This window comes from Epinephelus lanceolatus, chromosome 5 (genome assembly GCF_041903045.1).
Source record: "Epinephelus lanceolatus isolate andai-2023 chromosome 5, ASM4190304v1, whole genome shotgun sequence".
In the NCBI taxonomy this organism is placed as follows: domain Eukaryota; kingdom Metazoa; phylum Chordata; class Actinopteri; order Perciformes; family Serranidae; genus Epinephelus; species Epinephelus lanceolatus.
This window is the reverse complement of record NC_135738.1, coordinates 14,091,995-14,117,763: the sequence shown is the minus strand read 5'-3', so window position 1 is coordinate 14,117,763 and position 25,769 is coordinate 14,091,995. Positions and strand designations below refer to the sequence as shown.

The 25,769-nt window shown below is 40.2% G+C and overlaps 1 protein-coding gene across 1 annotated transcript; it reads left to right on the top strand.

The window, feature by feature from the left end:
• On the top strand, nucleotides 1-25,713 carry LOC117262606 (creatine kinase U-type, mitochondrial-like). The gene is made up of 9 exons (XM_033635630.2): nucleotides 1-274; nucleotides 6,868-7,066; nucleotides 8,576-8,671; nucleotides 8,756-8,977; nucleotides 9,952-10,037; nucleotides 13,869-13,992; nucleotides 17,472-17,606; nucleotides 20,187-20,312; nucleotides 24,825-25,713. The coding sequence occupies exons 1-9, from the start codon at nucleotides 129-131 to the stop codon at nucleotides 24,936-24,938; spliced, it is 1,248 nt and encodes a 415-aa protein (XP_033491521.1). The 5' UTR covers nucleotides 1-128; the 3' UTR covers nucleotides 24,939-25,713.
• Nucleotides 25,714-25,769: the final 56 nt, after the last annotated feature.

Genomic DNA, 25,769 nt, shown 5'->3' with positions numbered 1-25,769 from the left:
TCCCCGCCGTTACCATTCCACCAGAGGCTGTTCATCACCGACGCTCTTTACCATCCACCTGTCCCTCCTTCCTGCGACCGTGGAAATATTACCTTTTTAACACCTACACAGAAAACAAAAAAACAAAAATGGCGAGCAGCTTCTCAAGAATCCTCTCCTCCAAAAGAAAAATCGGGCTCCTGTCGTTGGTGGGGGGCTCAGTAACGGCTGGATTCCTGCTCCACCGGGAACATGTCAGCGCCGGAGTGCCTGTACGCAGGCAGTACCCCGCCAGGTACCGTTACCCCACCGCTCTGTGTCCGTTACATGGCTCTGTAACAAATTGTATATCTTTACATTCATTAATGAACATGTCTTGGTTATTCATAATGTCATGACACGCGAATTAAACGCAGGTTAATTGTGTTTTACGGGGACAATTTAATGTGTAAAAAAAGGCGGGGTGTGAAACATCAAAGTACCGTGAAATTTAACCACCATAACAGCCTCAATAACCTTGACCTGTAAAAAATCGTTTTACACTATCATACAGCAGCTAATTACATAGTGACAGTTGGAATATTATTGGATGTCATGAGATACTAACCAAAGCTGTTAACAGTCACTTTATTAAACGCACCGTTTTTGACATAGTCTCTTTTTTCAGAGGCACCGTAAACACACCTTTACTCCTAAAATACAGATGTAACAAAACATTCATGAGAAAAGGTGAAGTGCCTACACGTTAATTCTGCCACATATTAGACACATTATTATTAGGAAAAGGAAAAACAGTTGGTTTCCTTATAGCTTGTGCTGTATGGATGACATACTGAGAGGCTGGGGAGGTGACGCGTACGTGACCTGCTACACGCTGCATTATAAAGCAGTGTATCTATAAAGATTAACAAAATCTTATCTGCTGCCTGATATAAAACCCTACCCAGAGTGTTACATAACTGTCACACACCTAAAGAGCACCTACAGTGCACTGAGTCTAAACGCAATCTATTACTGGCCAAATGTTACTAATATGTTACTGTAAAGAGTTGTAGGAGAAGTATACAATTCTTTTACTTATGTAAAAGGACCAATACCACACTAAAAGACAATTAGAATGGAAAGTACTGCATTTGAAATGTATTGCAAGGTATCAAAAGTAAAAATCATCCTGCAAAATATCATATTTTTCAGTCTTATGATCACTGTTGGGGAGTAATTAAATCACAAAATAAATGTAGTTGTAATCAGTTACATTTACTGAGAAAAAATACTGTAAAACTTCAATTAAACACCTAGTTTCTTTTACTAGTCCAGTGTGGCCACACATTTTGATAAATAAAGACCTGTCTCTATTAGAAGCCTGGTGTGGTTACCAAGCAGTTCTTTTTTTTAATAGAAATTCTTCAGGTTGTTAGCTACCTCAAATGATGTGTCCATTCCTCGATTACCCTGTAAGTTATTCATATTCTTTTAGTCCATAAGCATCCTCAGATCAAAGAATCAAAAGGGTTTTTCATAGAAATTAATCCAAGTTGTGAGTATTGTTTTAATAGTTGTGTTGTGACGGTACGCCGGGTGTCGTAATCCTCAAGTGCCACAACTCACACACTCTAGTGCGCTGTCTGTCGGAGCTAGATCAAATTAATGATCCATAATTAATATATTATCTGAAGCCTTTTTTTAAATAAGTAACATCCATACTGGTTCAAATAAATAATTAGACTGTGTTTCCCGATCTTTGTTGAGCAACAGTTTTTCATGAAAGGAATTAAAGGCCTGTCCCAAATATAGGCCCGTTGAGTTCAGTGATTTAAGCAAATAATAGCCCGGGCTATTAATTGAAGTTTTACGGTATGTAATTAAATTACAGTTACTTATCAAAATGTTGATTACATTGCCGCACAGAAATTCCTTCTTTTGGCACAGCCTATACATTTTTCAGCTTCATTACCGAGTTTAAAACATTTGTCAGAAAAGTTATCAAAAAGTAATCAAATGTAATAAGTTACATTACTTTGAAGAAGTAATTAAAATACTTAACTTAAATTTGTTCTAGGATAACTATTAATCTGTAACCTATTACATTTCAAACGTAACCTTCCCAGCACTGTGTGTTATATGTTAATAAAGGATTTTTTTATTCCTGATTCATTACCGTCTATGCTCCATCTGAATGTTAAAAAATAATTTTCACAACTTTATATTCCTTTGGATAGTTTAATCTACAACAATGCATATTATAAACTAGGGATGGGAATCACCAGAGGCTCCACGATACAGTATTATCACGATACTTAATATTGTATCGTGACAATATTATTGCGATTTTAAACGTGTTGCGATATGCTGAGTATTGCAATATATTGTGATTTATTGCCTTTTCTTAACTGTAAATTATGTCCTTGAAGGAAAACTTTGTCAACGTTTGTTTTATCAAATAAAATAAAGTTAAAGGTAAAGTTTTCATAACGCTAGTGGGCTACTTAAAGTTGAATTTGTATTTGTAATATTGATATTTATATAATAAAAAAATATATACTTGTCACTGTGTGATGATACAATATCGCCACACAAAAATATCGTGATACTTAGCTGTATTGATTTTTCCCCTCACCCCATTATAAACTGATTAAAAGTTTGACGTTTAAAATCTTGATCTGAGAAGTCACTAAAGCTGTCCAATGTAGTAGAATGAAAAGTAGACCAAAATATTTCCCTCTGAAATGTGGTGAAGTAGAAGTATAAAGTAGCATTAAATGGACATGCTCAAGTAAAGTACAAGTACCTTAAATTTGCACTTAAGTGAATTAACTCAGTAACATTCACTGACTATAAAGGTGTTGTTATCAGTTTGGAGATCAGTCTGTGGGTGTCAGCTGTCTGAGGTTACCTCAGGTGTGTTTCAGTTCCCAGAGTAACCAAACAGCCTTCAATGGCTTTTTCTTATCAAGCGTTATTGATATAATTAACAGGCATAATCATTAAGCTGACATCATACCCTGAATCCTGCCAACTGGATATGCCCAACTCTGTGTTATTAATCATTAAAACTAGTGTAACCTTAGGGACTTTGTGGTTATGTTGGTGAATCAGAATATTTTATTTTTGATTGATAACTGCAGCAAAGTTGGTTAAAATAATCCTTTGGCAATGAACTCCATAGTGTCTGCACGTCCTGTTGACTGCATTGCCCAGCATGACTGTTTAACAGTGACCAGCGATACATCCATCGTTCCTTTCGGACATATGGGCTCTAAGACGCTGACCAGGCAGTTCATTGGCATTATTAAATCCTGCGATAAAAACAGACACAAATGCACATTTTACAATATGCACATGATATTGGAGCACATTGAGTGTGATGATACTTATCTGAACCTTGGCCCACATATTGTGTCTGTGACCACCTGTGTTTTCCTGGCTCTGAAAACATTGTTATGCGGCGCCTGTGTTTCTTAAGGGATGGGACGCCGGCCATAGGCTGCAACCTTAGATGCAGTTCTCTCCTTCATTTCCTGTCATCCATCTACTGGTGTTATCTAAGAAAGGCATCAACGGCCCTGAAAAATGATAATAATACTTTAAAAAAATCAGTGCAGCAGATCATGTGCTAGTACAGATAATGTTAACCATCTTTTCAACTCATTGTTGTGGTAGAGAGGGGAACTTCTGCCTTTGTGTAGTGGACCAGGAGAAGGATGAATAAGCTGAGTAGCCATGTTTATCCCTGACAAAATCTTTATGTACAGTCAGGTCCATAATTATTTGGACAATGATACAGTTGTCGTCATTTTGGCTCTGTACACCACAACAATGGGTTTTAAATGAAACAATGAATACCTGCTTAAAGTGCAGACTCTCAGCTTTCATTTAAGGCTTTTTTTTTTTCAAAAATGTAGTATGAACCGTGTAGGAATGACAACCATTTCTTCACACAGTCCCCCAACTTTAAGGGCTCATAAGTATTTGGACAAACTAACATAATCATCAATTAAACAGTCAGTTTTAATACTTGGTTGCAAATCCTTTACAGTCAATGACTGCCTGAAGTGTTGGACACATAGGCATCATCAGATGCTGGGTTTCTTCCCTGGTGATGCTCTGCCAGCCCTTTACTGCAGCCGTCTGCACTTCCTGCTTGTGTTTTGGGTGTTTTGCCCTCAGTTTTGGCTTCAGCAAGAGAAACACATGCTCAATTGGATTCAGGTCAGATGATATGACTTGGCCATTGCAGAACATTCCACTTCTTTGCCTTAAAAATGACTTTGGTTGCTTTTGCAATATGCTTCAGGTCATTGTCCAACTGCACTGTGAAGCATCGTCCAATGAGTTTTGAAGCATTTAGTTGAATCTGAGCAGATAATGGTGCCCCAAACACTTCAGCTTTCATCCTGATGCTCTTGTCAGCAGTCACATCATCAATAAATACAAGAGAACCAGTTCCACTGTCAGTATTAAAACTGACTGTTTAATTGATGATTATGTTAGTTTGTCCAAATACTTATGAGCCCTTAAAGTTGGGGGACTGTGTGAAGAAATGGTTGTAATTCCTACACGGTTCATACTACATTTTTGAAAAAAAGCCTTAAATGAAAGCTGAGAGTCTGCACTTTAAGCAGGTATTCATTGTTTCATTTAAAACCCATTGTGGTGGTGTACAGAGCCAAAATGATGACAACTGTATCATTGTCCAAATAATTATGGACCTGACTGTATGTCCATGTCCTCGTCAGAATGGCTTGGCAATATATTAATATCTTGACATGAGACTAGGGATCATCTAATTTTGGATATCGTATGTTGTAAGTGTTGTCTTTTCCTGGTTTTAAAGTCTACATTACAGTAAAGTGATATATTTTTCTGAACTACGAGGCTGCTTTAGCTGTTCTGGTATCTGTTTTTACCCACTGATTATTATTTATCAAAAATCTCATTGTGTAAATAATTTGTGAAAGCATGAATTGTTATTATGGGCTGGATAAAATGATGGGCATAGCTACCGTGGTGTCACCCACTGGTTTGTGGACTCCCATTTTGAAGCCTTGAGTTTGGCATTTTGGCCGTAGCCATCTTAGTATTTTTTTTTTTTTTTTTTTTTTATTGGAGCCACAAGTGACCATATGTGAATGAGAGGCTGGAGCTGTGGAGGAGTGAGGGGTGGATTTGACTGAGAAGCCAAGGACACTATCCGCAAACAGTCTGTCACTCAAAGAGGCCTTGCTCTTAATTATGCATAAAATTTAAAAAGGCGAGTTGTATAAAAAAATCACCTTTTGTACCATAGACTGTATAAATAATGGTCATAGCTACCATGACGCCACCCATTGGCTTGTGGAGTTTAGCTTTTTGGCTGTTGCCATCTTGGATTTTAGAAGCCAGACTTGACCATATTTGGATGAGAGGTTGGAGCTCTGGAGCAGTAAGGGATGGATTTGACTCACAGACTTAATTATGCAAAAATCGCCCTCAGCACAGTTGTCATAAATGTTGACATTAGCTATAGAGACCAAAACTGTTTTTCGTATCAGGCTGTGAACATGGTATTTGTGCAGTAAAGTTGGGCATTTTAACATGGGGGGCCTATGGGGATTGACCCTCTTTTGGAGCCAGCCTCTAGTGGCCATTCGGTGAAATGCAGATTTTGTCACTTCCGCACTGGCTTCATTTTTCAGCCTCGGAGGTTGCCACTTGCACTGTACAGCTGTCATGGAGCGGGAAATTGGCTAAAACAGGATGGTCTTTGGAAATTAAGCCAGCCTTAAGTGGCTATTCAAGGAACAGTTTTTCAAGGTTCAAGGTTCCTTTATTGTCATTGAAATTTCTAGTGCACTCAGTTAAAGGGTCGTAGAATAATATTAAAAACAAACAAAGGCAGTAGATAAAATGTAAGGTAATAGACAAAATAGCTAGATAAAAAAGATGGCTACTTCCTGGAACACTCTGCAGTCACCAGATCCAGTTTTATCACAGCATAGCTTCTAACTACTATCGACCAAGTATTCAATCTATCTTACTGTCAGTACTTACAACACAATTGAGCCAAGTACTTCTGTCACCATTTGAGTATTATCAGAAGTCAGAAGTATTATCAAGGCATTTGATCAAAAATATCGTGATATTTGGATTTCACCACATCACCCAGCCTGGTGATTGTTATGGGAGCAATTGTAAAATGCAGTTTTTGTATAATTTTGTATTGGAATATCTTAGCCTTTCTTTTCTTTTGTCAGATAGCAGGAAACAGGAACCTATAAGCTACTTAGTCTGTGCTGCGTCTGCAGTAGTACCTTCTCTCATGCCAAACCCAGTTTCATTCCATCACTGGCCTTAGAAAAGTTTTGTGTGGATAAAAACCAGTCTTTGGCAGGAGGTGATTAGGGTGATTAATTAATTTAAAGCTAGATGATTTAGTTATCTGTTTTTTGTTAAATCAGCAGCATTATTTTACTAAAACAACATAAATCCAAAGTCTTTTTCTCCATCAGTACTAAATTAATGGCACTTTTAACACTTAATGTCAAACAGTAGTTGCTGTTATGCCTGTTGCACCTGAGCCGTAAGATTCAGTTGTCTTCAAGTTAAATAATTAAAATTGTATCATTATTCCCCATGTCCCAGTGTATCAGACACTACTACCCACATCTGCAGTATAACTATCAGACATATTTTGCAGCAGGGAGTCCCATAGCCATAAGGTCACAGGTTTACACAAACCCCAGTTACCTGCGTACGTGCCATTTGGAAGTGTCCTTGAGTAAGTCACTCGCTCCATACCTGCTCCAAGGGCACAGCTCCACAGTTAAGCTGTGCCCATACTGCTGCTGTTTTGTTTCTCTTTCAAAGATCAATGCAGCAATATGTTATCTTGACATTGTATTTGTGCAGTGCGGAGTACCCTGACTTGCGCAAACACAACAACTGCATGGCCAGTAACCTAACACCTGCCATCTACGCCAAGCTGTGTGACAAGGCCACTCCCAACGGGTACACGCTTGACCAGGCCATCCAGACGGGTGTGGACAACCCTGGGCACCCCTTCATCAAGACTGTTGGCATGGTGGCAGGAGACGAGGAGTCCTACGAGGTCAGATATCACAGTACTTTTTCAAAAACACACGCAAGCTCCTCACTGTTGATAAGAAGGGCACATCTCCATTTGTATTGTACAATAGTTATGACGGTGAACACAGCCTCCCAAAGCCACCAGCTGGAGTGACAAGGACAACATTACTAAAGTCCAATATGCAGAGTGTGACACTGTAAATAAAAGTACTGAAAAGGGGTATTTGTATTTGCATTCCGGTCCCATTCCAACATCCTTTAAACTGTCAAGACAGTTTCAACATACAGTAGGTGACTCATCAGAAATGATCTGGAAATTTGTCTGACTACAACTACCAAAAAATACAACCACCCATCCTCCCTATCCTGTTTTAAAGGAGGGAGTATTATAGAACAGGAGAGTAAAGTTTTAGGCTAGGACACCCCTTTTGGGATATCTCAGTTTCTATCTATAGTGAGGGTCTAACTGTATTTCCATTTTAATCTCATGCTGCCTTTAGAGGCCACAGAAAAATCCAGGACTTCTTCCAGTTGTCAGTATGTTTTTTTTAATCTGATATTAACTGTTGATTGATTGTTGAACATTTTTGATCAAATTTAAGTCTCTGACCATGTTATGACTTCCTTAAATTTTCCTTTTTTGTTGGTTGGCTGAAATCTCATTTTTGTATTCTAGCTAATGTTTATCATACAGTATCCCTACAATGTTATGCAATTTATGATTCATTAATACTCCCTGCGTTCCACATGGGTGGTTCTTTTGGTTTCAGTGATGTGGGTGTGGTATTACTGCTGCTGGTAAGTGTACAAAAGTGCAGAGAGTGCTCACCTACAAATGAAAGAGTTGTGATAATGTTGTTGGGAAATGTATGGAGTTATAGCCTGGACTATACAGTAACATAGAAAGACTATCTGTCCAATCAACATGATGTAGATAAAGAGAAACAGATTCCTATTTTTTTCTTTATTATACTGTATATGAGATTGAGTCTGTATAAAAGCTATTATAAAGCACAATGTTAAGAAGTAAAAAGAGATTGACTCTCCCTGATCATTAGCATATCTCAAAAAAAAAAACCCAAAAACAGTAGAGCATCTATTTGAACTGAGATAGAAGTCACTGTTGTTTGAGGTAGTTTGGGATAGGTGTGCAGCAGTGATACTCAAGTTGCAGCCTGCAGGCCAGATAGGATTCCTGGTGGCCCGCTGAGCTTTTTCTAAATCACAATGAAAATAAATTGATTCATGTTGGGATTTTTTTGTACTTTTAGTTTAAATAAGGTGTCATAGTGCATAAAAACACATCAAAATAGAGCTTGTTTATCAAAAAGTGCCAAGGGAGATAACCAAGGGAGTGCCAAAGAGATAACTAGAGTATAAATATATTTAATAGCTATGGCAGAATGAATGCCAGCCATACCATATCATAAATGGTACCTGTGTGGATATGGATAATGTCAGATGCCACATATTTAGTCCATATCATAGCACACAAATTAGTAATGCATAAAATGTCTTGGGTGTTTTTCAGGTATTTGCAGATCTGCTGGATCCCATCATCAAAGAGAGGCACAATGGCTATGACCCCCGTACCATGAAGCACCCCACCGACCTGGATGCCAGCAAGGTAACACTCTCACTGACAACACAGAGCGTCTTCTTTTAAGATAAGTCAAATGTTGAACTATTTCCCTACCTGCCTTTGTTTCAGATCCAGTCGGGCAACTTTGACCCGCGTTACGTGCTGTCGTCCAGGGTGAGAACGGGCCGCAGTATCCGAGGGCTGAGCCTGCCCCCCGCCTGCACCCGGGCGGAGCGCAGGGAGGTGGAGAGGGTGGTGGTGGATGCCCTCGCCGGCCTGAAGGATGACCTGACTGGGACGTACTACAGTCTCACCCAGATGACAGACCAAGAGCAGCAACAGTTGATCGATGTGAGTGATGCAGGGATGCTGCTGTATGAATATGACGATGTTGTACATACCACTTTTGACTTGAAGTGTTAATGCACCATTTTTGCAGGGAAATAGTTTCGGGGGGGGGGGGGGGGAAGGAGGGGTTAGCAGTGTTATTTGACACTTCCATATGTCAAATGACATTTAATAATTCCAGTTTTTAGATTTTACAAGAATGTTTTTTTTGCAATTTTATAAAGGAATGACAGAGGTTATGTTTTTAAAAGGGGCTCTAAAAATGCCTACATTAATTACAGTGTGAATGTAAGAAAAGAATCTAGGCTAATGGCTATGCTAGGTAGTTTTCCAAACCTAGGCTTTTTTTTACCATGCATGACCGAGAGCTAGATTTTTGTTTTTGAATAAACAGAATGTTTTCACATGAGCCGATTACCTTAAAGTAGTTTAATCGCATTAAAACTCTTATTAAATATAGCACCAGAACAGTTCACTATGTCACATCATCAAACAGTGTTGCACAACAGTTGACTAAATTGCAAAAATCAGTCTTAAAATCAGTCATTTTAACAGAGTAGCAGCAGTGGTTATATATGATCTGTCCTGCTAGAACAGTTTTGGATCTGACAGTACACAGCATCAATATGCAAAGTGCTGAGTATACTGATCTTATTTCCTGTAAGGTTACTTAAGTAAATACCATGCTCTCATGGTAAAGATGTTGAGCCACTGTGGATGTGGAACTCAATACAACTTCTAGCTGAGGAAAACAAACAAGGAGCAGACAATTTTATCACATGTAATCAGAAATGGTGTGGGTCGAGCCTGCCATGGCATTTTCCTCCTGCCCACAATCAGACAGATTGACCTGATTATTGAATTCTCAAGTCTCACACTCTTGTTTCTGTCTCACTTTGACAATACTGTCCAGTGCAAGCTGACCACTGTTGGCACTCTGAGTAAAAAAAAATGTCTGTTCTCTGTATTTACAACAGGACCACTTCCTCTTTGACAAGCCTGTGTCACCCCTCCTGACCTGTGCAGGAATGGCTCGTGATTGGCCAGATGCCCGTGGTATCTGGTAAGTCATTCTTCCTTTGAATACAATCTTCCTGCTTGTTGGGCAAACTTCTTTATTCAAGGCAAGACAGGGCAATATTATCTTTGCAGTCGTGCATTGCATTACATGTAAGCACAAAAGGCTTAAGCCATACAGCAGTGAGTCATGTTTGACTCTTCCGTGATGGCTGCGTGAACCAGTTTGTCAGAATCAGTTGTGAAATCTGTAACTTCGAATGTCAATTTAATAGCAGCTCATGTACGTTATTTGCTTTTTTCTCCAACATTTATATCAGCATCCAGATTACTAGTGAGGCTCTGTCTTGTTCACTGTATTTAAGAGACGGTGACTTCAAGTGTAAATAAATTAATTGTCTATATTACTGGGTTGTTTATTTATTTGGGTCATCACAGAAAAGGGAGACACAGTATGTGTACCATTAGTATATGAAAAGCAAGATATACGTTGAATTTTTTTATGGTGCTGCCAAGCGGGAGCATTAACAAATTAAAAAGTGAAGGTCCCAGTATTGACCCTTGTGGAACTCCTCAGAAAAGTTTTGTTTCAACAGATGTAAAACTTTGAATTGAAACATAGGAGCTCCTATCCTGAAAGGAAAACAGGGAAGAACGGAGCAGACAGACCAACTGAATCTGGAAGTCTTTGAATTACAGAATACCTGGCTCTACTGTGGGTTATTTATTTATTTAGAAAAGGTGAGACAAGGGTATGTATTAAGAGTATCAGTGAAATGACATGCCTCCTTAACAAGTGACCATTTAGTATGGTCTTTTGGGGTTGTCAGTTTTTAAGAGACATCAATAAGTTAGGAAGGAAAGAATTAATAATTTTAGTGGACTATACAGAGCAAGAGGAGCTCTTTATCTGCTGTATTATTTAATTTAATATAGGGGGTCTGTAGGTCCTTAAAAAGTCATAAAATGTCTTAAATTCAATTGTATAAATATCAGGCCTTAAAGGTCATTAAATGGTCTCAAATTTGAATTATGAAGTCTTAATTGCCACAAACGTTTTATCTAATTACATTTATCTATCTTTTAATTCCTTTTTGTTAAAATGAGTGAAGGTCTTTCACATGAAAGTTTTTTCTAATGTTACAAATCTTTAAACCTACCTCCGAATATCATCCTGTCTTTTTACTTAATACTTGCACATATCTGTCAGCAAAATGTAGATTAACCCTAACTCACGCTAATAATCACGTTTTCCTACATAAAACCAACCTATGCTCGGGATCATAGACATACTTACCTGCAATGCTTGAGTAACAAATAATGATATGTCCATAAATCAGCCTTAAATTTGGTCAAAAATCTTGAAAAGGTCTTAAAAATCATTGAATTGAAGTGTCTGATTCCTGCAGACTTCCTGTAATAGATGAGACATTGCAGTTAACTCTTGCGGTGCATTGATGTGAAGTTGAGGACAGACCTGAGGTACTCTTGTAAAATAATGTAACATTACAAAATTGAATTGATATGATGGATTTGAGCAGTTTGTAACTTGCTGAATGTCTGCTGACTTACAATTATAGCATTATAATAGTTATAATTATAGCGTTTAGTGAACATGTAGGTTGGTTTTGCACCATTTATGTTCAGTCCTCCATCAGATTCTCTTCGGCATCCTCACTTCCTACACCATTTCTTTAAGTGCTGTTGGTCGTCCATGTAACTGTTATGTTTTAACTGGAGCGACATGGTCAGTAATCTGAAACAGAGGGCATTTGCTGCCAGCTTTTAATAGATTTTTGGGATAGTTACTTTTTCTTTTTTGTGGATAATTCTAGCATCATTCAGATGCATCAGGATTTGAACACACACAAACAAAATCTGCAACTGTAAACTTCCCTGTGTCCCAAAATAGGTCAATCTTTCAATGCTTAGTTTATTAGTTTTCATATTGAACAGAACACAAATAAAATGTGAAAAAAATACCCCATAATCTTTAATCTTATTGACATTTATGAACTTTCCAGTGACTTTCCAAGCTCGCATGATTGCACCAGTAATGTCATTTCCCCGTTGCTGAGCTGTGGTGGAGGTGTATTAGCAAAGCAGACAGTGCTCCCTCAGCCTTTAGTTTTAGCTTTACCCAGGAATAGCCAAATGCAGGGCATCAGCCAGCCAAAATCAATCACCAGCCTCCCCCCTCTCTCTGTCTGCCAGCCGTATCAGCCTCTCCTCTCCTTAATAATTCACCTTCACTCCATCCCTCCATCATCTCTTCTTTCAGGTCCACTGGCAGCTTTTTCTTTCCCTCTCTGGCTCATTCTCCCCCGCTCTCCTTTCATTTTTTCACTTCCCATATGTCATGCTCTACTTTCTCGCATTTATTCTTAACAACCCCCTGTCCTTCTAATATTCCTTTGTTGTTTCACTCCTTACTCATGTTCTTTTTTATACTGCACTACTGTATTCCCTTCTCTCTTTCTCTTCCTCTCCCTAACCTGCTGTCTCCATAGCCTATCCATTACCTTATTAAATCTCTAACAATATTAAGGAGGTCAGTGTGGACAAAAAGTCTTTGTAGCGGCTGACAGTAGCTTTGTGCACTTTAAAATTTGGAATGTCATGTATCAAAGTGGAGAGTTCGCCCTGAGATTGGTGGTAGGAGGGATCAATGGGTCATCAAGATTCAATGACTGCTTCCTCTGGGAAACATGAATGTGTTCAACAAATGTCGCTGTACTTTGCTTTTTCAATTTTTTTATTGTTATCTTTGCAATTGGAAATGTTACTGTGGCACTTGAGGGGAGGTTGGAGGGTGGCCAAGATCTTGATGATTAATATACTGCCAGGAATATTTACAGCACAATTCACAGCAATTTGGATCTTCGTTTTTGCAATATCTTGTTTCTCTATCTTGATCTCCCTTGAGAATGAAATCTTAATTCCCCATGGCACTGGAAACAAAGGTTATTTGAGTTTTGTATGTGTGCGACAAGTGAATTGCTGTACTTGCCAAGGACACGAGATTAAAAGCTCAGGGATTTTGTCATTAAGATTTCTACTCTGAAGACCCTGAATGTCTGTGCCATTTAACCCATACAATAGTTGCTGACATTTGTCTATCTGTACACTTATGTAAGACCAATGAATAGACAAACCAACACTGACACCACCATCCATATCACCCTACCACTGGCACGGCTAAAGATAGGAATGTCAGTACAACACTGTCTGCACACTTGCTCATATATCGACTTGTTTAAACTATTTTTAGAAAAAGAGAACAGAGAAGAGCCTTTCTTGTAAGCTTGTCCCAATTGCTGACAAACTGATATCCCTGAGTTGTGAGGTTTCCATCCAACAGATTTTACTTTAAGTTATCGTTTATCAGATGTCAAGTTTCTTTTGAGTATGTCACAAATCAATACCACAAGGCCGTGTGAGCACAGTGCAGCCTTTAAGATCAGTCAATGACCTGAGGCAAAAACGAGCATTATTGTGATTGTGATATAGTGATTGATGGTGAATGGCTTCCCCTCTACTCGACAATATGATATGACTCTCTTAGTCAAGAAAACCCATCACCAATCTCTGCTAATTAACTTATCCTGTACACTGTCTTCCAAAAAATAACTTAAGCATTGATTCAGTCTGGGGGAAAAAATATTTAAATATTAATTTATGTTCTGCTTGTGAATAAGAAAGGAATATCAGCTCTAGGTTCAAGTTTAGAGGTTACTGCATCAGAATAAATTACCCCACCCTGGGTGCTGCACTGTGTCTCTCCACTGCTCACTGATAGCTACAATGGTGCAAACACAGAGGACAAATAGCCCAAACCTACGGGGATCAATACTGAGTATAACTTCTCTGTGTGCAGGCACAACAACGAGAAGACATTCCTGATTTGGATCAATGAGGAGGATCACACCAGGGTCATCTCCATGGAGAAGGGAGGGAACATGAAAAGAGTCTTTGAGAGGTTCTGCAGAGGCCTCAAGGAGGTAAGGCAGTGTTTGTGTGTGGACTGTTAAAGATGCTGAGATGAGACAGAGCGAGACTATGGGTTCATCCCAATACCTGGTCTTGCATCTACATTTCTCTCACTTGTGTTTCTTCCTCATGTCTTAGCCTCGTCCTCGTAAGACACGAGGGAGACATGCGAGTAGGGAAGAAACAAGAAAACATGCCTTTAGAGAAATAAGACATCTTTTCCTCTGAAACATCACGTGAGGCAACACCCATTGGAGGTGGTGGTGTGTCTTCCTCAAGCTCGGGTCCTCTACCAGAGGCCTGGGAGTTTGAAGGTTCTGCACAGTATCTTAGCTTTTCCTAGGACAGCACTCTTCTCGACAGAGACCTATGCTGCCATGATTGGTGGTGTCTTGCGGTCCAGCCTTTTCCAGCCACTGGTAGGATTTCTTGATGTCGGCCACTCATAAAATCTATTGGTGGTACATGCCGTGCAGGGGCTTGTCCTTCCATGATGGTTCGTCCTCCTCTTAATTCCGGTTCATTCATTAATCTCAATCTCAGGTCATTCGCCTTTGCTGGGCTTGGTAGCCAATCTTGGAGTGTGGGAATAATGATGTTGTTCTGTCTCCTCCTTGCCGAAGCATGTTTGTTGCACCTCATCAATCTCTAGTTGTGGTAGCAGTTGCCGTTTGTGGGTGTTAGAACACTGGGCTAGGAGTTGTTTCTTTGCCAGTGTAGATGTTGGGTTTCGAAGCATCCATATATCCCACATCCTCTGCTTGTAGCCCCTCTTGCTGGGGTTATTTGAATAGTAGCATTCCAACAGTTCCATATTCTCTGGTCTAGTTCATCTATGTTTTGTTCCAGTAGCCAATTTCTCATCAGGTTGCCCCGGCTCCCTAGCACCTGAGGTGGTGTTGACCCGGGCGATGTCCGAGCTGGTATGTTTTTGCAGTTTCACTCATCCTGAGGTAGGCTAGCAGCATTAAGAACCTTGCCTAAGGGTCCAGACTGGATAACTGTTACCTGCCCTGACCAGGATTCGAACCCCAATAGATCCAGTTATCAATGGCAGAGCAGCAGTGTTTTGTCTCTGTTAACACCTGCACATGAAGAACAACCTGCGTTCTATATTTTACTGTGTCCTGTGCAGTCACAGAATGCGTTTGTCATTTATTAATTATTTGCATCTATATATATTGATATTCCAGGGCTCGACAGTGCAAGCGTTTCACTCGCATTTGCGACTAAAAATAGGTGTGTGCGAACTGTAAAAAATATTTAGGGGCACATGTGCGCATGAAAAAATCAGCCGAAGCAGCCTATATTTTTGTCAATAAAAAAATATAATAATCTAACCGCAAATGTTGGAGGAACTCCAGCCGCCTTCCCTCTTCCCCGTGTGACACAGTTATGGGCGGTTTTCCAAGCCACTGTCGGCACAATGAATATAAGTCCCACTGTTGGCAGTGTGGAAATAGCCTAAGTCAAAGTGTGGAGGAGATGGACCGGGTGGATCTCCGGGGAAGCCTGCTCCGTTCTCCCCGTAGTTCAAATAATTTCAACTCTGAGCGCAGCGCTCGGGCGGAAAATCAGAGCGGTGCGTGACGCCAAGGGTAGCAGTGCCGCTTTGTCAGGTGTTGCTGCCCTCTCCATAGACAAACAATGGGACAGCCAGCGCAAAGCGGTTTTACAGCTGATCATGTGTAGAGGCCTTTAGGGACCGTTCGCCACGGTATCGCTGCTGGGCAGGGTGGAAATAAAGCCCTTTTCACACAGAGCGTGCAAAGCGCAGACTTCTGCCGACGAACCCATTCATTGTGTACGTGCTACCGCGGCGCAAGAGTGCACCACTCTGCCGCTGAGCTGAGCGGCGCGTGAGGGGGGCGCATGTTGGGGCGTCTGCGTGCCGCCAGCCTGCGCGCTGCCAGCCTGCGCGCTGCCAGCCTGCGCTCGAATTGAATTTTTTTTTAATTTCACAGCAACGCGCTGTGACGACACCTCGGCACCGTGCGTCCAATAGCAGAGAAGAGCCTGAAGTAGACCCAGAAGCGGTCACCATGGAGCTGTAGCTCCTGAACGAGCCTGTACTCCCCCAAATCCTGTCCTCTGTGCCCTACCCCACGGTGGGCGCTGCGAAAGCTCTGTGTGAAAGAGGCTTAAGTCCTGCAGAGTTTCAGAGGACCTGGAGAATGTTTTAGGATAGTAATAACATTATATAAGATAATCATGTTGCAAAGATAATATATATAAGATAATAACATTAAAGACAAAATTAAATTGCAATACTTTTTCAAAGCTTGATGATTTTACCTTTCTGTACATTTTGTATACAAATTCATTAAATAATTTTGCTTGTAAATGTCTATTTGCATCACGTTTATTACGGAAAACACATTATTTGATCAATTTACATTGTGCCCCTAAAGTTCTTTGTGCGCTCCTTACTTTTTCAACTTAGGAGCACATGTGCTCCTTGGGAAAAAAGTTAGCGTCAAACCCTGTATTCTGAGTGTGAGTTCATTATTTATTAATCCAGAACATGATTATGGTGTCTTTGAACACTGGAAATGGTTTATAAGGCCAAATGTTTCAGGGGAAATTAAAATTCTGTAACTCATCACCTTGTTGCTCAGGAATGATCAGTCTCAGTGTGGCTGAATGGAAATGATGATCGCTGATGTAAAAGTGTTTCTTGCTGACAGACAGACTCTCTGAATTTAACTGTATTCATTAAAGTTGATGAGTGACGTAACAGATTGTGAGGAGAAAAATGTGTTTAATAAATGAAGAAAGTCATTTGTGGTCCTTTTATTGTTCAGATTTTAACTAGATTGTGAATCAGAGACGCTGGTGTGGTTACTTTACAGCAGTCTAGTGTCAGCTGTGCATGACTTAACCAAGCTGCTGGACCATAGTGGGCCATTGTGCACTTGGGCACAGCATCTTGAAGTTAGCAGCTGGAACAGACTTTGCTGTCATCAGATGGCTGTAAAGATTTAATCAGCCAAAAAGGGAGTGCATTAATACAGTGTAAAAGCATCTAGTGTACGCTTGCAAAAGCAAAAAAAAAACTGCTTATACTAGTCTTTGTCCTGCCACGAAAATAAAGCCTTTAGACCGAACATGGTTGTTCAAACATAAATTATTTAAGTGTTCCAAGTTCCCCATTAGAGATAGAGCAAAGGACAAGCAATGCAACATCTGGCACTGCACTGTTGGGTGACAGAATACCTCAGTGCTACATTAGCATCAGTTAAACTGTATGCACTAACACTATGCCAGTGTTTGTATCAGCCCACTCCTACAAGAGTTCATTCAGTATTGCTCCAAGACAGCAACTTTCCACTCTTTACTTCTCAGTTTAAAAAAATCCACAGCTACTACAACAATTTGCAATGTGTGTGAACAGTATGTACACATCTAGCCAACATACCAAAGGTCAGAGATAGTATGATGAAACACACAGTCATTATATTGCGCTTGTTTCCCCCTCTGTCTCTCTAAGGTGGAGCGTTTGATCCAGGAGAGAGGCTGGGAGTTCATGTGGAACGAGAGGCTCGGTTACATCCTCACCTGCCCCTCCAACCTGGGCACAGGGCTCAGGGCCGGGGTTCACGTCAAGCTGCCCCTGCTGAGCAAGGTAACACTATAGATGTAACAGAAAGAAAATAATTTGATATTTTTCTTAAGTAGATATGTTACGCCGCAGTCTAGGGGTGTTGGAGAGTGACATAAAAAAGTGACACGGTGAGTATATATGTGTGAACAACAGTGAGCAATTTATGGCTAATACAATTCATCTAAGAGGTTTTTTTTTTTACAGCTAAAAATAGTTTTCTGTTAAACACAAGTGATACAAGAAATTAGTGCACAGTAGGAGGCAAGGACTTGGGGGTGAATCATGGCCAAAATAACAAACAAAACAAAACCTATCTTCCCCCAAAGTGCTGCCTAGGCCCTGCAAACAAAAGAATGGGCCTGACTCCCTAAACTAAATAAAAACAGGAGGAAAAAATGTTATAACAAAAATGGCAGTTCACCCCTACCTCTTCGTGCTACATAATCTAAAGTGCAAGCTACTTACGATGTATATATAAGTGCAGTTAGCGACCAGAGGCTAACTGCGGCCCACCCGTCATCAAACAAATTGGTTAACAATAATGAAACGGCTCACTGTAATGAGCACAAACACAGAACACAGCATTTCAACGAGTGGAAGGTCAAGGAGGAAAGTGACCAGCTAGAAAGTGACCAGCTAGTAGCAGGCGTCATCACTGCTGACCTGGATGTTAAGAAAGCCAAGCCCTCAAGCTCAGCCAATCAGCAGCAGTGATGTCAGCTTTGAATGTTATCAGCCCATTAAATTACTGTTATCAGTTGCCATCAGGAGCGTAGATTTAAGGTAGATTGGCACAACTCTACCTCCTAAATTTATTGTTAGGTTGTGACCTCTAGTGGCCATAGTAATTATGACCAATGCAAAGGAGAGAGTTAGGTTACCCTGCATAAAGAACACAGGACTTTCACCCAGGAGACCACTGATTGTGTCCTATGTGAAACCAAAAGTTACCATTTATTTATTTTAACTTATGTACACAAGTTAACTTGCGTAACATACTTAGCTTACGTCACGTGTGAAACATACCTAACATAGTGATGTAAGATAAAATGGCTTCACTCGGGACACAAACAGGGGTCTCCTGGGAGAAAATCCAGTGTTTGTTTGACCCATCCATCCACCCTGACCTCTTCCCCATACAGACTTTCTCGGTCTTTATTCTACGTCTCCTGACTCTCTCCTTTGCCACCATCATAATTACTGTGTCCACAAGTCAAGTCAAGTCAATTTTATTTATATAGCACATTTCATATGACAAGCATAAACTCAATGTGCTTAAGATACAGTATACATGACAAACATAAAATATATAAGATAATAAAGTATTACATATATAAAAACAAGCAGGACATGATAAAAACAAACAAAATAAGAGGGTACTGTTATTATCATTTTTCTTAAAGAAGGGGAGATAACTATAGTAATACTAATTCCTAAAGCAAATAAAAATACACTTAAAACCTAACTAAAGCTTGCTAAAAAACATACGTTTTTAGTTTGCTTTTAAAAGAGAACACTGTTGTAGCAGATCATAGTTCATGTGGAAGAGAATTCCAGAGAGTAGGACCATAATGACTAAAAGCACCATGAGCTGATTGAGAGTTGATTTTAGGTACAATGAGTAGACCTGTATTTGATGATCTGGGGGATCTCTGGTGTGTTCTTTATGAGCATGTCAGCAACATCGGAAGGAGCTCAACAATTTGAACATTTAAAAACAATAAGTAAATAATAAGTATTTTAAAATCAATCATCTGTTTTACTGGGAGCCAGTGAAGAGAAGATATAATAGGAGTTATGTGGTCAGACCTTTTGGTTTTGTTAAAACTCTGGCTGCTTTTGCACCAGCTTTTCAGAGTCTGACTGAGACAAGAAGCATCTAACTTTTAGATATAGGTCGCTGCTTTATTTGAACCCTAATCCTGATCTTTTCCTAAACCTTATCAAATTGCAGTCGTTTCACAATGTTAACTATGTATGAGGACGTGTTAGATAGCACCTTTTGGCCTTCTGGGAAGTTGCCCATCTGAAGCATTATAATGGTAGTGATAACAACTGATAACGGCCATTTAATGGGCTGATAGCATCAAAAGGAGCGGTAGATAATGGGGGATCAATTGTGTTACCACTTTATTTGTGTCACACAATGAAAAATAGAGCGTCTGCATGGCCTTAAAAAAAATCAGAGTATTAAATTAAAAGATGAGAATGGGACAAGCAGCAGAGTTAGTTTGGTTTTCTCTCTTTTTCCACATTTTGTATCAACATGCATGTCACCTACAAGATTTGTACTGCTAAATGCCAAATAAATTATTTTCTCAATTGCATCTGTTTCACTTAACTTTGAAAATAATGTTGATGATGTGATTTGCAACAGTTACTGCCAAATTGCATTATCAGAACTTTTGTTGGTCATGTTCACCTAGAAATGAGCTGTTCATAAGATCTTTCTTCATGAAATGTTGGTGGTTGCAAACTCAAAATGTCTGAATGGTACCTGCAGAAACCTTAAAGAAAATAAATTTTAATTGTGTACTGAGTATTATGGTGATTACAGTGCTTTGAGACTGTGTAGAATAACTCCTCTTCCCTAACCCTAAGGATCCCCGCTTCAGTAAGATCCTGGACAACCTACGCCTGCAGAAGCGAGGAACTGGCGGCGTGGACACCGCTGCCGTGGGTGGTACCTTCGACATCTCCAACCTGGACCGCCTGGGACTGTCTGAGGTAGGCAAACCTCTGTGGTAATGCACAGAGATGGTAAGAAACAAAAACAAAAAAAAACTAAGGATGTGAGTGATTCTCTACCTTTCATCCCCAGAGCAAAGCATTCACCTGCCACTCAGTGGAGTTGCTCCTGCTCCTTTATTGCATCACAGCGCTGTCAGTGTAGCACAGTTATACTCAACTTACTACCAGATGGATTTTATTTTTATTTAGCCTTTATTTAACCAGGGTTGTCCCACTGAGATCAAAGATCCCTTTTACAAGGCAGACCTGGCCAAGAATAGCAGCAACACAGTTTCAACAACAAATAAACTTTACATAAAAGCACATGGATTAGAGTAACATAAAATGATTAGACAAAACACACAGACAACCTGGACTCATGGTTTTACACTCATTCAAGGTCACCATGCCTTGAAGCTTAAGATCGTTCTGCAGATTGCTCCATGTTGTAGGTGCAGAGAACATCTGAGGCTTTTTTACCCAGTTCAGTTCTGATTTTGGGAACAACAAGACGCAAAAAGTCCTGCAAACGGAGATTGTAATTTTCATATTTCATATTCAAAAGAGAAGATAAGTAGGTTGCCAGCAATAGCTCTGTAAATAAAAACACAGCAGTGACTGAGGCAGAGTATACACAAAGCAGGCCAATTCACTTTTGAGTGTAGTACACAATGATGAGTAAGTTTGTAATGAATCTCAGAGCCCCATGATACATGCTATCCAGCCTGTGATAGGGTGCTGGGTGGCCCACTGATCATGCTGTAATTCACAATTAGAATGAATTTCCTCACACTGGGAATTTTCTTTGTACTGGGATGTAAATAAGGTGACACAGTGCATAAAAGCATCAAAACAGAGCTTGTCTATCAATGAAAAAATGCCAAAAAGGATCCCTGGACCCCCCGACAGATGTCTGGATTAGTTATTTATATAATAATGAATGAATGTTTGTTTATTGATGGAGTGTACCATGTTACCACGGAGACATTAGTAATGTGTCGGACAGCAACTGGACCATTTTGAAGGGAATGTTTTGTGTCTATGAGTTGGATTTTTTGGAGCACAAATAGCAACTTAAATATGGCACAAAAAAGGAGCGAGAGGTAAGGAGAGGAGAGGAGAAAGGAAAGGGAGAGAGGAGGAGAGGATAGGAAAGGAAAGGAAAAGAGGAGAAGAGAAGAAAGGAAAAGAAAGGAGATGAGAGGACAGGAAAGGAACGGGATGAAGAGGAAAGAAAGGGAGTGAAGAGGAAGGGAAAGGAAAAGACGAAAGGAAAAGGAAAGGAGACAAGAGGAAAGGAAAACAAGAGAGGAGAGGAGAAAAGGGAGAGGAAAGGAAAGGAGAAGAAAAGTTAATGAGAGGAAAGGAAAAGAGAGGAGAGGACAGAAAATGGGAGGAGAGGAAAAGAATGAAGAGGAAAAGAGAGGAGAGGAAAGAGCAGAAAATGAGAGGAAAGAAAAGGACAGGAAAGGAGATGAGAGGGAAGGAAAACAAAAGAGAGGAGAGGACAGGAAAGGAAAGGGAAAAGAGATGAGAGGGAAGGAAAGGAAAAGAGAGGAGAGGAGAGGAAAGGACAGAAAAGGAGAGGGGAGGAGAAGTGTCCTTGTCCAGACTGTACATGTAGTTTGTCTTTGTTATGTCCTTGTCTCATGCTGTCATGCCTGACAGAGTCGTACAGTACAATGGAGCTGTTCTCTATTGTCTTAAGCCTGTGGTCACTTATTTTATTCTGATTACATGCAGAGTGGAGATGGCTCTTTACTGTTTCTGGGCGTAGTGAGAATCACTCATCTAATTTTCTTAATTTAAGATGTGACTTTTTGTAATTGACTGAACACAGACTGTTCTTTGCCTCTGTGCAAAAATAAATCCAGGACTTTGACACAGAGAGGTTTAAGTGCAGCGTTGCACCCGCCTGACTCCAGTGTCCACTCCTGTATTTTAAGAGCGTGGGGTGCTCACTGCTGCTTGGTCCTCCATCATCCAGACTGATGACCACTCAGGACAGGAGCACTCTGAGGGTGGAGTCAACAAGTTAATAGATGGAGGGATAGGCGAAGTAGGGACAGCTGGAGCAAAGCGCCAGAGGACATTAAGGAGAAGAAGATTCCAGAGCAGAGACAGTATCCTGTGTGTGCAAAATAAAATCTTGATTCCTGGCAAAGCTTAGGAAAAGGGCTCTTAAGTCCTGATGACTTTTCATGATGGTTTTACTCAGGCCACATGTTAATAAGACATAGTAATGTTTTTATCACACACAGTAACATTATCTGATTAGTATCTAAGTTAGGATGTGGAAAAAATTGCAAGTTGATGACCATAGATTGATATTCTGCCATCTTTCAGAAAGTACAAAACATCCTGTGCTGAGCCTCCTGTATTCAAACTGTGCAGCTACAGTTTATAAACTATCTTACAGATGTTGCTGTAAATGAGAGCAGCAGATAAGTGTCTGCTTTGGAGGTGGGCTGTACTTTTGACCATAGTTTAGTGGAGGCGTTCCTGGATAAGGTTATCAGCCTTGAGTTGATGGCTCTGCTCGGTTTAGAATGCAGACTGCCTGTGTTTACATGTGTCTGTAATGTCCATACTTTGGTAGAGAGAGGTTTGCAGATGTCGGGGCTGTAGATTTTGTGTCTGTAGTAACTGATAGTCGCTGTATTTGGAGAAAGCTGTGTCACCTGTAATCTTAAAGGGGTAGTTTGGATCTTTTTAAGTGAGGTTGTATGAGGTACTTATCCATAATCAGTGTATAACATACAGTCGGTCTCTGTTGTCTTTCCCCCTGTTTGAAGAAGCAGGAGTACCAACACTGACGCTAAATGAACTGCGGTAGACTTCCCTCCATCTTACCAGTGCCCTGAACTCCCTATTCATCTCTCAGCTCAAATATTCTCTGGCTCTAGGGCTGTTGCTTGACTACAGATTGTACTTCTACATTTTTGTATGCCCACAAAACTAAGTAGCACTGATTCCAGGCGACTGTGGCTCAGAGGTAGAGCAGGTCGTCCACTCATCAGATGATCAGCGGTTTGATCCCCAGCTTCTCCAGTCTGCATGTCGAAGTATCCTTGAGCAAGATACTGAACCACAAATTGCTCCAGGTGGCTGTTCCATCAGTTGTAAGTGTCTTAAAAACTGGGTAGCAGGTGGTACCTTTGTACAGTAGCCTCGGCAACCAGTGTGTGAATAGGTGAATGTGACTCGTAGTGTAAAAAGCAAAGTAAAAAGCACTTTGAGTGGTCAGATGACTAGAAAAGGCACTATACAAGTGCAGGTCCATTTACCATTAAATATAAACCAAGGTTGCTCTACTGTATTGCTTATTTTTCGCCTAAAATGTCTTCCTAAACATATTTTAGTGCACTTCTTGGCTGTAATACGAGAGTCTCTGAACTGGAAGTGAGCCCCATACTGTTCCCTGTATTGTAAAATTAGAGGCTGAAAATACTGAGATCAAACCGTAATACTAAGCAGTGCTTAACAAATATAAACCAAGACTCTGGTAATGCATTGCCTATCTCTTGCCTCAAACGTTTTCAGAAACATACAGTATTTTAGTGTACCATTTATCTGTAATTTGAGATCATTTGTGATGAGCCAGAGGCCATATTGTTTCTGTATCAAAATAGCCAAGCTTGCATTACATCACCTACCAAGAGCAGTATTTATTGGTCCTTTGTGGCAAAATTCATTCTGGTAGTTGTGAGTTTTTCAGCCTCTTGAGCAAAAGCAAATTCCACAGCCCCTTTTCCTCTGTTTTCTCTGGTCATGTTGCACCAATCTCAAAAGTAGATAGCCCAGTTTTATGAAAAGACATTCTCTCTAGCAGTGATATACAATATTTAGAATATTGTCAATATCAAAGCCAGACTCCACTGAGAAAAACTGTGATTTAACATCCCTGAACACTGCTGGTCTGCCGCTGCCTTGATCACGTAGTTTGTTTCTTTCATTGTGTGACTTCTGTATTTTAGAGGGTTGGTCACACAATAACCCAAACAAACTATGCCAGGCGAGGCAGCGGTGAACCAGTAGTTCTGTGTTCTGCAAGCTAACATTACTCACCTAGTAGCTTTAAAGGATAGATGGGGCCGTTAACGGCTTCTCCATCGAAAAGGACTGTCTGCAGCAAGATAATGCAGCGAGAATATTCTAAATATAGTGTACAGTTAAACTGTTATTGATTTTTTTTGGATGGCTAAAATACATTTTGCTACTGCTGTGTAGATACTCCTCCCTGCTTCTCCAGTCAGGGGGCACGCCAGCAGACATCTGCTGTATGTAATACACCTACTGTGGATAAGTACCTCATATAACCCCACTTTGAAAGATCCAAACTACCCCTTTAATTAGGGCCAAAAGAGTGTTTTGGAAACTAAAAAAGTAACAGATTCCAGACATGTTTAAGACATATAAGACTCTGTTTTGAGTAATAATTTGTGTCTGATCATTTTTCTTTTGCTAAAATGGATAAATGCACTAAAATATGATGTGTCCGTCCCTCAGGTCCAGCTGGTGCAGACAGTGGTCGATGGTGTCAACTACCTGATCGAGTGTGAGAAGAGACTGGAGAAAGGCCAGGACATCAAGGTGCCCCCACCTGTCAAGTATTTCAAGTAGACACTGATCCCTGACCCCTGACCCCACCCCACAAACCTCTGGGCACACACACATGCACAAACCCCCCTCCCGCTCTGTGCCCATAGATATTATAATATAATATAATATAATCTCTCTCTATATATATATATATTATACGCAGCTATCTGACTAAACCAAACCAGGTCCCAGAAATGGGCTCTTCTGTGTTTCAAATTATTTTGAAGGGTTTTATATTAAACTCAAATTCAAATGTTGCTCTAAAATGGCAGCAAACATTAATGAAAGATGCACAAACTGTAGGCTGATGTAATGGAGTGAAGATGGCCGCCAGTTTGCCCGTCTGTGCATGGCCAAACAGTATCTATGGCTCTGCTCCCAAAGCACTCCTCGGCCCACTAAACCTGGCTTTACCTCGCCTCAGTCCCTTCCTGCCGCATGTCCTATACTCAGCCTGTCTCTTCCCCTCATTCCCACGTGTTCGTTTGCTCATCCCTATTACCTGGTGCTTGTATAGTCCATCCATTTGTGCTTTATTTTCCATCGTGGATTGTGTGTACACAGTTTCTTTTCACCATTTTTGAGTGGATTTGAATGTAGATTAACAGAGTAAGACTGAAGAGACTCGTCTTCTCCAGAGGATTTGTACGTTTGACGACACACCGGTGTCAAAATGTGATGTTATAACACTGGGCTGGGTTCTGTACTGTAAGCTACTGAAGCAATATCATTCCAGCGCCTCATGAATGTCACAGTGTAATTTCTTTTATTAAAGAAGTCATCTATTTAACAGTAACTCCTCTGCCTGTCTCTCATTTCTTGATGGAGCATTGCTTTTTTTAGTTTCTGCAT

What these genes read in the sequence shown, in the direction of transcription:
- LOC117262606 (XM_033635630.2), top strand. Translation starts at nt 129, where the DNA reads ATGGCGAGCAGCTTCTCAAGAATCCTCTCCTCCAAAAGAAAAATCGGG. An exon ending in AGCAGCAACAGTTGATCGAT is followed by an intron (nt 8,978 to 9,951) that starts GTGAGTGATGCA and finishes TATTTACAACAG; the next exon opens with GACCACTTCCTCTTTGACAA. An exon ending in ACCGCCTGGGACTGTCTGAG is followed by an intron (nt 20,313 to 24,824) that starts GTAGGCAAACCT and finishes TCCGTCCCTCAG; the next exon opens with GTCCAGCTGGTGCAGACAGT.